Here is a 12,766-nt window from a genome sequence, read left to right as displayed (position 1 = left end):
GTGTTGGCAGAATGTTGTTTTCTTTTGCAGTGACATTTGTCAGTTTCTGAATGTCACGGTTTCGGCCGAGGCGGCCCCTCCTCCTTGTTCGGGCAGGTTTCGGCGGTCGTCGTCTCCGGAGTACTAGCTGCCACCGTTCTATGTTTCTTGTTTGATTGATTTTGTCTGTTTGTCACACCTGTTTTGTGTTATGTCTCATTAAGCACCCTATTTAGTTCCTTGTTGTTAGTTTAGGTGTTGTGTGTAATTGTTCCTTGTCGTGTTGCTGCGCTACCTATTTTGGTGCGCTATTTTGTAGCTTACCTCCTTGTTTGTTTTAAGGAGAAGATTACGCACATGTTTAGTGCGCCCGTTTGTTTACGCCTGTGCGCGCTTTTCTCGCCTCCGGGCTGTTTTTGGATTATATTTTGTGTGATCTACTAAAGTCTTTGTTGGACTTAACTTCTGCGTCCTGCGCCTGATTCCACACCACACCTACCTACAGCAACTCTTGACACTGAAACACAAAAACTATTGCAAATTGTTGCAGACCTGTAACAGATCGTTTGAATTCAATAGTGTTTTGCATTTACTTTCTCCTGAACCTAAATATGCTACACTGCCTGAAAATTCTGAAACGTTGTCTATTCAAAAAAAGAAAGAAAAAAAAAGTAAACTACAGTCGGCTATACCAGTGGTAGCCGAGACACTTCAATGCCAAATATCAACTGTCTGTTCACCTGTATGTTATAAACCGCGCTCCCTTTTGGATGCATAGAGCAACAACTTACATTCTAATAGCCTATCTAATAGGCCCAATTAAATGAGAGATGCGCAAGGTAATTTGTTGTATGGCTACTTTGGGAATATGAACTCATCATGGTCAGAAAATGTGCAATAGTTATGATATATGTATTATGTTTATAAATGAAATATTGTCTAGGCTACTCGAGAAATGTGATACTACAGTATTCAGACGTAGCCTACAAACGTCAATGGAAAAGGTGAACCGTCTGTTCTACCGTGACACTGCGCTTCGGATATGATCGCATAGAGCAAAATACTTTAAATACCAGTAGCTGATCAATTTACTAATGAAGTTGGTCCAATTAAATGAGAGATGGGACGAACGGTAGCCTATCCTAAATTGTATGATGGTATGAAACTATGACAGTCAGAAAAGGTGAGGAATTTATTATGCAATGATCATGGAAATTAAATATTTCGGAAATAGCTTTCCAATTATTTTAGATGCAAAGATAATGATTGCATCTTGTTATTATATTTAGCTACCTGTTTTTTTTTGCTATGAATAAGTCACCATATTGACGCCAATGCTTCCCACAGTTGTGTCAAGTTGGCTAGATATCCTTTGGGTGGTGGACCTTTCTTGATACACACGGGAAACTGTTGATCAGGAAAAAACCCAGCAGCGTTGCAATTCTTGACACAAACCGGTGGACCTGGCATCTACTACCATACCCTGTTAGGCACTTAAATATTTTGTCTTGCCCATTCACCCTCAGAATCGCATACATACACAATCCATGTCTCAATTGTCTCAAGGCTTAAAAATCATTTCCCCTGTCATCTACACTGAAATGGATTTAACAAGTGACATCAATAAGGGATCATAGCTTTCACCTGGATTCACCTGGTCAGTGTATGTCATGGAAAGACATATGTTTTGTATATTCAGTATATATTCCCCATTTGCACAAGGCTACTAGGCTACGTTGCCTTCTTGCAATGCAATACTTCAACCACTGGAAACTGTGTATGCATGGTCTAAAGCTTGCGGGAGGATAAGCACATTTTCACATCAAGTTCAGTTTTTATAAATGCCAACTTATACGTGAAAACTGGCGCGCGCATGTTTTGGGGCATATTTTGTACGTATGCAACGTTTATAAATGAGGCTCCTGGTCTTGGTCTTGAGGCTGGGCTTCGGTCTTGATTCCATCTCTGGTGTTGGACTGACCTACTACCTACCAACCACAAACCAACCTTGAGGTTCTCAGTGTCCTCCTGCAGCTGGTGGAAGGTCTGGACCTCCAGGCCATTGGTGGTGGACACGGTGCGTCTAGGGTCGGTCATGCAGGCTGCCACCTGCTCTGACAGCTTCAGGATCACCTGGGATCACATCAGAAAGGATTGTATTATTAGGCAGTGATGCCATATATTATCATATCATGAAGTGTATACACTTGGAGCCAAATAGAACTCAGGCCCATATTCAAAAGGCATCTCAGAGTGGGAGTGCTGATCTAGGATTAGGTCCCCACTGTCATCATAATCATTGTGCTCTATAAGACTAAACTGATCCTGTATCAGCACTCCTATGAGACTCTTTGTGAATACGGGCCTAGACCCCTTAATATGGGCTTCACCTCCTGTTTGGCGTGGTTCTTCGCCATCATCAGGGTGACGTTTTCCTGCAGCTCGGCCACGTGGGCGTCCCTTTGGGCCAAGCTCTTCCTCAGGCCCTCCTCCTTGGCCTTCAGCTCCTCCAGACGACACTGCAGGTCAGCGGCGTGGCGCTCGCGGTGCCTCAACAGCTCCAGACGCTCCTGCTCGCACTCGGCTGCCAGGAACTCGGTGCAGGTCCGCTTCTCTAGCTGAGCCGCCTCCAGGGCCTTGTGGAGAAGCCACACCAGCTCCTGGAAGGGGGAACGGGAGGAGGAAGGGGATAGGGTAGAGCCAGGGGCAGGGTGGGAAAGCAAGAGGTGAATAGTGAGGTTAGTCCATCTAGTCTGGCACAGATTCAAATGAGAAGGAATACATTGAATTTCAAGATATTTGTAGGCCTATCAAATCAATCATACACCATATTCTAGACGTCAGATAATAAGGGCAGGGTGGAAAACAACATTGTTGGTAAGATATTGGAGGTTTATTAGATCTGGCACGGCTTTGATCTTAGCTCTAACCTTCTGAGCCTTGACCTCCTCAGCCAGCATGTGTTTCTCCTGCTGGAGGCGGGTCGTCTTGTCTGTAGCAGCTTCCCGTAGCACAGTGGGCATGGTGGCAGAGCTGCCCCTCGTCTTCCCTCTGCTCTTCGGGGATGGGCATGGGAACAACCTGCCCTCCCCAGGGGAGCACTCGCCCGCGTGGTCCGCCAACAGCAGCGGGGTGGTAGGGGTCGGGGGGTCAACGGGAGTCCTAGGGCCTGTAGGAGGGCATGGAGGTTAGAGGAGGTTGGCTATGGCTCTGTGGTTATTCTGGACTGTGACATATTACTAATGTGTCAAATAAAATGTATCTTTGTTTAGACGAGAAAAAATGACAATGTTACTAGAGCAATGACGGCATTATGCTATCAGACAATGAGAAAACCTGATCCTTCTGTATGATTTCAATCAGCTGCCAACAGAGGGCAGAAGGATGCCACCAGTGTAGAACACCAGTGTATTGGAGAACATCTCCAGAAGCTGGGGTGTGTGTGGGACGTACCAAGCCTGTCCTGGGCTGTCTGGGAGGGGGTCTTTGAGGGATTTGGTGGGGTCCAGGGAGGAGGCGCCTCCAAATGGAACACACTCCGACTCAGTTCCTGGGAGGACCGCTTGTAAAAAAGACTGTGCATTGAGTTCCTGTAGGAGCAACACACACGTGTGAGAACACACACAAACGTAAGCATGCACGCCAACACATCCACCCCCAAGTGCCAGCCTGAGTGTAAACCTACTACTAGAACAATCCATTTATTATGAAGCAATTAGCGATTAAGGTACAAGCCAAAAAAAATACATCTCAAAGTCACTTTCACTATGAAGTCAATCTTGGCATGTTAGCAGATTGGCAGAGCACAGGCACCTGTAGTCACATAGCCACAAACAGTTATAATGTCTACAATCAACAATGTAGATGAATATCAAGCCCAATGTCAACTACTCCAACGTATCCTAAAGTGATGGGGAAAAAATCTATACAGTTACATATCGGGATATTATTTTTGAAGATATGACGTATCATATTATTTTGACAATATAACAATGTTACTTTTGCGCTAGTTGGCTGTACCTGCACCAAAACTCCAGTATGTTTCCTTCATAGCTTTTTAAATAGGAAGCCATTTTGTTTTCAGCACTTTTATTTCCATGACTGATCAAAACTTGTTTTCTTATGCTCTCTCGTCTCTCTGCAGCAGACATATTGTGAGCAATATGTTTGGAACATCGAATCGCAATAACATCACAGTATCGAATCGCAATACATATAGAATCGTGAGAATCGCAATACATATCGTATCAGCACCTAAGTATCATGATAATATCATATTGTGTGGTACCTGGCAATTCCCAGCCCTAGTATCCTATACCATCTGTTGTACAGGTCCAGCCATATGCCTCAATCCCAAATGAATGGGAAAAGATGGGAAAAATCACCTACTGAATCTCTATCAGAGGGTGTTTGAGGGAGAAGTTGCTTAGGGGGGCCCGTTGTACCGGCGCAGGCAGATTGGCGGCCTCCTCGCCCAAGAGGCCTGGCGGGGTCTTCATCGTTGGCAGGAAGTAATCTACGTTACAGGAAGTAAAAGGAAAGAACAACGTCAGTGGATCAAGCCCTCTGGAGCCAGGGCACACAAAGGACACAGCTACTCATGTAACAAGCAGGAACCTTCCGGCTAAAGACAATGAGAGTGATATCATGGGTTGTAATACAGAGAATAACGATCATGACTATCTGGCCACCAGACTTGTGTTGACTTGGTCTTCAGGTAAAATTGTTTGCTCTTACTGTACTGCTATGAACTGAAAGTTATGACACCATGAGGTGAGACCCATTGAAAAGTCAAGAGATTCATATATTTATCTTAACTGATGAAATTCCTAACTACTTTTGGGCAACCAAGTTGTGCAAGCTGAATACAACTACAATTGGGACCGTGGGAATATTCAAAGGAGTATTACAGTCAAAACATACTGTTCTGTTCCTCCGTGAAACATTCTGGGCATGTCAGGACAAGCATGAAATATCACAATTCACAAACCAGTTGGTAGGAAAGGTTGTGTCTACAACAGGAGCAAACTCAATGGCATCGGGAAAAGTCATTACATGGAACTAGCAATAACATTGTTCATTCATGCATATTCAAGACAGCTACGACTTGAACAGTTGAATATCTCACTTATACAAGCTGTTTAAGCTTCAAAATAACATGTGTGTTGATTTATTGGACCAGAATAGCCTGTAGTCTGTGTAGTGCAGCCCCCCTGTGCTATAACCAAGGCTCCTAGCCTCAGCACGGTGTCAGACGGGCACTTCCTCTCGCTCTCGGGGCCATGCAGAACCACTTCCTGCAGCTGTCAGTGGGGCTGTAGCCTAAACATTCATTACACAGATTCCCCTGGGATCAAAGAGCAGGGCACGCTGGAATCACCTGGGACACGTTCAGTAGGCAAACATTGTGCAACTCTAAGATAGTAATATTTTACGTAGAACAAACATGTCTCTCTGAATAAGGAATGTCAGCTCTATTCATATCTGCAACATTATAAAACTTTTGCCTACTGAATGTGGCCCTGTTTAGACTTCTTTTCCTACTTCATATTCTACTGTTGAAATACTATTGTAAAAGAGGTGGTGCTTATTTCATTGACTAGTTAAGAAAGTGTGGCGTAGCTATGGAGTAATAACATAGGGTAATACAGTAGTTGCTACCATGTCATATCTAATACCAAGTGGATAAAAACCAACTGAGTTTACCTTCACATTTAGATTGAATGAAGGTACATTAGCATCTCTTTTCGTGTAAAATCACTAACAGTAGATAAGTGGTTTACTGGTATCAAATCTCCAGAGACGAAAGCGGGAACGCATTAAGAGCAAGCAATTGTCTGCAATTTGCAGACGGTGCAGTGAAAAATCAAAGCACATCTGATCAACATTGTTTCCTGTCCTGAACCCCACCCCACCAATCTCAACCTTGGCCAGGCAGGCCACCAATGGGGCATATAATAACAACATATCATTAAACACTGGAGAGATTAATCATTTATTTTAAATGATAAAGGCCTGTGTAGGTGAAAATAACCTTTAATCCGTTTCATGAAAATGCCATGACCCTAAAAACGTTTGAATAGTTACCAGAGGGATTTTAATTGTTCTTGCTGTCCCCCACCCCCTATCTTAATATACATTTGACATTTTACTTCATTTAGCAGATGCTCTTATCCTGAGCGATGTACAGGAGCAATTAGGGTTAAGTGCTTTGCTACATTTTGGGCCCAAAAGGGAAGTCAACCCTTCCTTTACTAGTAATGTACTGTACTTAAGATATTCCAGTGTTTAAGACAACAACATAGGCTTACAGAGTACAAACATGAATGTTGACAATGAATGAACATTCTTCTAGAAACTATTGCAACAGATAAAATATAATCTACTAGGGCCAGTCATTGGCCCATACAGTGCCTTGCAAAAGTATTCATCTCCCTTGCTGTTTTTCCTATTTTGTTGCATTACAACCTGTAATTTAAATGGGGTTTTATTTGGATTTCATGTAATGGACATACACAAAATAGTCCAAATTGGTGAAGTGAAATGAAAAAAATATGCATTTTACATGATGGAAATGAGCAGTAAAGACAGCTTCCTTATTATTTGGAAACATAGGTCTCTGTTCTAAAACACTAGAGGCCAAATAGGCCAGTTGTTTCCCAGACATCAGCTGACTGGCCTGCCGGAGGAGCATGGAACACGTCTGTTCATCCTCCAGGTATTTTAAACACAGGAATGGCTCCAATCATGCATGCTGCTCAACAACACCAGGCTGCAACATTACAGAACGTTCCTATAGAAATATATATAGTGTAGAACAGTCTGTAATGTAGAATAGGGAATCATATCAGCAGTCAGCTCTACTCATAGTATTTATATCTGGAATGTTCTGAGTGTTTATATTACCTAAATACACAGTGTGTCCTCAGTGTAACCCTCAAGTGTAAAAATGATCAGTTACAATACTTGTCGCACTTTTCTAACAAGAATACTGTAAAATTAAAGTGACGTAAATTGTTACTAACATTTCTGTATGTAAACTAGTTGGTTTTTGACAGAATGTTTGTATGAAAGTCTATTTGAGAGTTAAAGATGAATGACTTACCCAATGTTCTGTCTCAGACTGGCTGGCTACACTTGATGCCCATAGTAGATTAGCTGAATCACTGAAAGGAAGTGGGTGTGCTGCCACAGGCTTTCAGGAAGCTAGGTCTCAGTGGGAGAATTTGGAAATCCCTAGTGAGGCCACTTACCAGCCAGGGAGAGGCTTAGGCTGACAAAGTCAACTGCTGACGATTCATGAATTGACTATGTAGCCAAGGGATGAGTGTTGTAAATATTGACATCACACTCCAGTGCATTGACATCTGTTTTCACTTGAAAGATTCACAGTATGTACACATTTTTGTTGTTTGGACATTGGTGAGTTATTACTAATGTTTAGTTTAAAATGTGGGAACGTTCAATTTAACTAAATTAATATGTTGCCTAGTTTAGTTTTTCATCTCTGATATCTGCCAATGTTTCATTGGGTGTGTTCTGTATCTGTGTGTAGGATCTTGTACATATTAGAAATTACCTCTAAACTTGCATGTGTCAATAGGGAGTGGAATAACTTGAGACAAACTCCCTTTGATAGAATATGACACCCATCTCCTAAGGTATTCATAGTACAGTTTAGTATGATATCAACTATAAACAAAACATATCCTCAGATAACACGATCCAACTGGTTACAACCGGTTTCATAATCAATGACATACCTGTCATTGTTGTTAACTTGATTGTGTGTCTGATGGCTTCCACTTTCACTGTCATACTAACTTCAAGTATTACATTTCTCTCACATTTGTTTAATGCTTCACTAAGTATTAAACCATGCATGGTATATAGTGGTATTTGAGCTGGTATTCTTTGCCTTCTCTGTCAATCATTGTCATGCCAGACATAATCTTGAGCAGTGTCTGGGGCCACTTCATTCTACTACTCCCTGTCTTACTATACCTGGGCAGCTGGTGGGTAATTCCCCCTGTCCCTCTGGTCTCTGGTGGTCAGTGCAGTGACGTGTGGATTCTCCTGTTAGCTGGTCTCGGTGCTGCCATCTCTTCAGCTGCAGCTGTTGTAGCCAGTACATCATGGCCTCCTGGTTATCTGCCTGAAACAGACAGAGAAGAGATATTGTTAGCCTACTGTACATGTGTGCCACGAGTCAGAATATCTGTAATGCGTGACTTCAGAATGTTCCATTGTGGATCAAGATAAAGTATTAAAATGCAATGTGTGAATATGAGTGCACTGTATTTGTCTTCCTGTATAGCAAACATGGACAAAACAATACAACAGAAAGAGAGATGCCTTCATTTTGTAATTACTAAGCATTCCCATTCAGCTTTTATGATTAATCTCTGACCAAAAGGATCTGTTGGTTTCTTATTGAGAGGAATAGACAGCTGTGTGACCCAAATGACTGGGTTAACATGTGACCGTTATTCAGATACAAGAGCACCACTGTTTCACTGCCTCATTTTTTATCCTTTTAGCAGTCTTCCCCATCCCTCCACAAAAAACTATGACATTTCAGAAATATTGATGACACTCCCATTCAGAGCAAGTTCTACATTTAGGAAAAACCCTGGTGATACAGGGTTGAACATGTGATGGCCCCAGAAGTGAATCCCCTCTACTCAGGGACTCTCTGGCCAACCAATGACATTAATAATAAATACAATAACTACCAGGAAGAAAATAAAACAGGCAGAATTGCCAACCTCGAGGTTCAGATTTGAATACACCTGATATATTATAAATTCAATAAACATTACCTTGAGGACGAAGGTCCGTTCGGGGGTCTGGATGTGAAAGGTGCCATGCTCTCCTTGGAGGGGGTATCCAAACGTGGCGCTGCACAGCTCAATCTTCCCCAAAGAGGTCACATCCTGCGCCATCCTGTAGTAAAACAACTGGCTCTTCTTCTCCTCGTATGTGAACCAGCGCGACTTCCACGACTTCATGGGACCTCCTTGTTTAAGGAGGTACCCACAGAGTTTAGTGTTAGACAGGCTTTCCGTGGGTTGTTGCTGGACTTGGTTGTCCATGGTGGTGGCGGACTGACTCTGGTTGTTGTCTGTGGCAGCAGTCTTAGCTGGGACCCCTTCACTCTGGTGGTCCTGACTCGGCTGGCCCATGCTGTTTGTGTGTTTAGCGGTCTCTTCAGAGTTCCCCCGTGTTGTGATACAATCATCCTCATCCGCTGGGCTTACCGCCTCTGCTTGGGGAGGAAGTGAGTGGGATGAGGCAGTGCTGGGATTTCCTTCTGGGTCCTCTCCCTCCATCACACTGAGAGACCAAGAGGGAGTAGAGAAAAAAAACTCAACAAAACAAAGCAAACAATGACTTGGTAGCCTACAATGGAGAGGTCACTCTGCTCCACTTGGAGACTTGACATTATAGTGAGGGCTTGACAATGGGATCAGCATGAACACATCTTAAGCTGTTCAATGTGTAATATTTTATTAATTTTCATTTAATCTCAATTTGTAAATTAATATGACTGGCTTATAAAAAAAGAGTTACACTTTTTGTGTCTCTAATATTTTTCCCATGTTTTTCTTGTATCACTCTCTACAAAGTTTTTGAAATGGTCATAATCGGCGCAAATAATTTACAGCAAGCAGGTGTTCGTTTAACAAATGTGCCATTGTGGTTGGCAGGCAGGGTACCAATTCTCAACAATCCTGTTTCTCCAATAACTCACACTTGAGCCAGTTCTGTCAGTCATATCACCTACAGTAGCATAATGGTTTCAGACAGCTGCAAAGGCACGCTGATTACATTAAATGTAATCACTTGAAGTAAGAAGTCAGCATGAACGGTCCGTGTTGGTCCAAGTACTTGTTGGCCAATTAATATTTCCTATTAGATGACAAGATAAAAAATGAGTTAAGTGTCATTCCTTGTTTATTTGATTTGAATCTGAAATCAAACACAAAGTTTTGTTTTTATTGTCTAAAGGAAATATTGAATAATGACAAATGGAATAATGATTTGATTATTCAAATGTTGTGTTTTTAATGATCGTTTCTGGTTCAACAAGTGTACCATAAGTTTTGGCCAATTAATAGTCGTGGCTTCCTGACAACACATAAAATGTTAGTCGTTCTTCATGTTTTTGATCATACATATTATGTAATCAAATAAACAGATAAACATTATTTATAGATTATTTTGTTTCTCATTCCAATGATTTGATGATTGACAGTCACTGTAGTGGGTCATGTGCCCAGTCCAAATTGACCTAGGTCAGTGAGACAGGCACTTTCACAAAATAACCACTCGATTTTACAGGAACTCATGAATGTAATTCCATATTCCATTATAGAGGCAATTTAGTTGCAACACAATCTCACACTCAATTTGTGCAAATATGTACAAAATGTATTTCAGCAGATTCCGTGTGCTTTTGTGTGGCTTAATTCCTGTGAAAAGACACACATTTATGTGCGACTTCATTCATAGGAAAATACATATTTTTGGGGCAAACTTTGGAGCAATCTTTTGAAAGTCATTGGAGCAATGCATTTTTGGGCAATGGTGTTCTACACTGCCTTTTTTTGTGTCACACATTTATTTATATTTAAAAAAGACACGTTAACAACCCAATATTGTTAATCAACCAGGTTGTCACCGAAATACTTAGAATAGTAGCATTATGTTTAAAAATAATAATAATATTAATGCCAATGCTGTTTTCTATGCTTGTTTTCGCTTAATACTTGGGGATACTGGCGCTATTAAGGAGGTACCCACAGAGTTTAGTGTTAGACAGGCTTTCCGTGGGTTGTTGCTGGACTTGGTTGTCCATGGTGGTGGCGGACTGACTCTGGTTGTTGTCTGTGGCAGCAGGTAATGTTTATTGAATTTATAATATATCAGGTGTATTCAAATCTGAACCTCGAGGTTGGCAATTCTGCCTGTTTTATTTTCTTCCTGGTAGTTATTGTATTTATTATTAATGTCATTGGTTCTTCAGTGGAAATACAGAATTATGTATAAAAATGCCAAATATACCAAAAGCTAAATAAAGCAGAGATGTAGGACTATTAACAATGTTAATAATTACTGAAACATGCAAACTACAAACATTTAAAGATAATGAATACATGACAACTAGATACAAATATTTTATAAAAATGAAATCATACAAAAGTCAAGAGTTGGCTATAACATGAGTACAAACAAAGTGAGTGTGTTTATATGTGTGTAAGTGTGTAAGTGTGTGTGTATTATGGTGTGTATTATAATTTCCCATCATAAAAATGTATCCCCATTCCCCAATCAAATACCTTCATCGATACCACACAATAAAATAAATAAATAAAAACATTTTGGGGTATTTTTTCTCCAATGTGGCAACCATCATAAAATTCGACATAGCCTTGTATGAAATGCATTATGAAAGAAACTGTGTAATGTACACAAAAAAGTGGAGACTTGTTTTAAATGCATTATGAATAAAATTGGGTAAAGTAGGCTCCACAAAATATGAAATGCGTTATGAAGAAAATTGTGTAGGCCTACTATTGCCTACACGAAAAAAGGGCGTTTCTGACTACAAGTGCACCAGCATCCCAAAGTATTACAGTGGGGAAAAAAAGTATTTAGTCAGCCACCAATTGTGCATGTTCTCCCACTTAAAAAGATGAGAGGGGCCTGTAATTTTCATCATAGGTACACGTCAACTATGACAGACAAATTGAGAAAAACAAATCCAGAAAATCACATTGTAGGATTTTTAATGAATTTATTTGCAAATTATGGTGGAAAATAAGTATTTGGTCACCTACAAACAAGCAAGATTTCTGGCTCTCACAGACCTGTAACTTCTTCTTTAAGAGGCTCCTCTGTCCTCCACTCATTACCTGTATTAATGGCAACTGTTTGAACTTGTTATCAGTATAAAAGACACCTGTCCACAACCTCAAACAGTCACACTCCAAACTCCACTATGGCCAAGACCAAGGAGCTGTCAAAGGACACCAGAAACAAAATTGTAGACCTGCACCAGGCTGGGAAGACTGAATCTGCAATAGGTAAGCAGCTTGGTTTGAAGAAATCACCTGTGGGAGCAATTATTAGGAAATGGAAGACATACAAGACCACTGATAATCTCCCTCGATCTGGGGCTCCACGCAAGATCTCACCCTGTGGGGTCAAAATGATCACAAGAACGGTGAGCAAAAATCCCAGAACCACACAGGGGGACCTAGTGAATGACCTGCAGAGAGCTGGGACCAAAGTAACAAAGCCTACCATCAGTAACACACTACGCCGCCAGGGACTCAAATCCTGCAGTGCCAGACGTGTCCCCCTGCTTAAGCCAGTACATGTCCAGGCCCGTCTGAAGTTTGCTAGAGTGCATTTGGATGATCCTGAAGAGGATTGGGAGAATGTCATATGGTCAGATGAAACCAAAATAGAACTTTTTTGGTAAAAACTCAACTCGTCGTGTTTGGAGGACAAAGAATGCTGAGTTGCATCCAAAGAACACCATACCTACTGTGAAGCATGGGGGGTGGAAACATCATGCTTTGGGGCTGTTTTTCTGCAAAGGGACCAGGACGACTGATCCGTGTAAAGGAAAGAATGAATGGGGCCACGTATTGTGAGATTTTGAGTGAAAACCTCCTTCCATCAGCAAGGGCATTGAAGATGAAACGTGGCTGGGTCTTTCAGCATGACAATGATCCCAAACACACCACTCGGGCAACGAAGGAGTGGCTTCGTAAGA

General features: G+C 41.5%; 1 protein-coding gene across 4 annotated transcripts in view; it reads right to left on the bottom strand.

Annotated features, from left to right (window-relative positions):
* Nucleotides 1-12,766, bottom strand: part of LOC121541888 (TBC1 domain family member 2A) — a 32,683-nt gene that overhangs the window by 6,479 nt on the left and 13,438 nt on the right. For 2 of the 4 annotated variants that reach the window (XM_041851266.2, XM_041851261.2), the window contains exons 2-8: nucleotides 8,802-9,315; nucleotides 7,984-8,134; nucleotides 4,369-4,495; nucleotides 3,433-3,569; nucleotides 2,910-3,148; nucleotides 2,370-2,639; nucleotides 1,987-2,112 (exon numbers count right to left, since the gene is read on the bottom strand). In XM_041851266.2, the coding sequence (XP_041707200.1) occupies nucleotides 1,987-2,112; nucleotides 2,370-2,639; nucleotides 2,910-3,148; nucleotides 3,433-3,569; nucleotides 4,369-4,495; nucleotides 7,984-8,134; nucleotides 8,802-9,311 (1,560 nt within the window). In that variant the 5' untranslated portion in view covers nucleotides 9,312-9,315. Of the gene's footprint in view, nucleotides 1-1,986; nucleotides 2,113-2,369; nucleotides 2,640-2,909; nucleotides 3,149-3,432; nucleotides 3,570-4,364; nucleotides 4,496-7,084; nucleotides 7,324-7,983; nucleotides 8,135-8,801; nucleotides 9,316-12,766 lie in introns of those variants that run through there. The other 2 variants (XM_041851274.2, XM_041851283.2) reach the window with 2 other exon arrangements.

This window comes from Coregonus clupeaformis, chromosome 3 (assembly GCF_020615455.1).
Source record: "Coregonus clupeaformis isolate EN_2021a chromosome 3, ASM2061545v1, whole genome shotgun sequence".
In the NCBI taxonomy this organism is placed as follows: Eukaryota; Metazoa; Chordata; class Actinopteri; order Salmoniformes; family Salmonidae; genus Coregonus; species Coregonus clupeaformis.
Note: the sequence above shows the minus strand (reverse complement) of the source record. Positions and strands in the feature narration are given on the sequence as shown.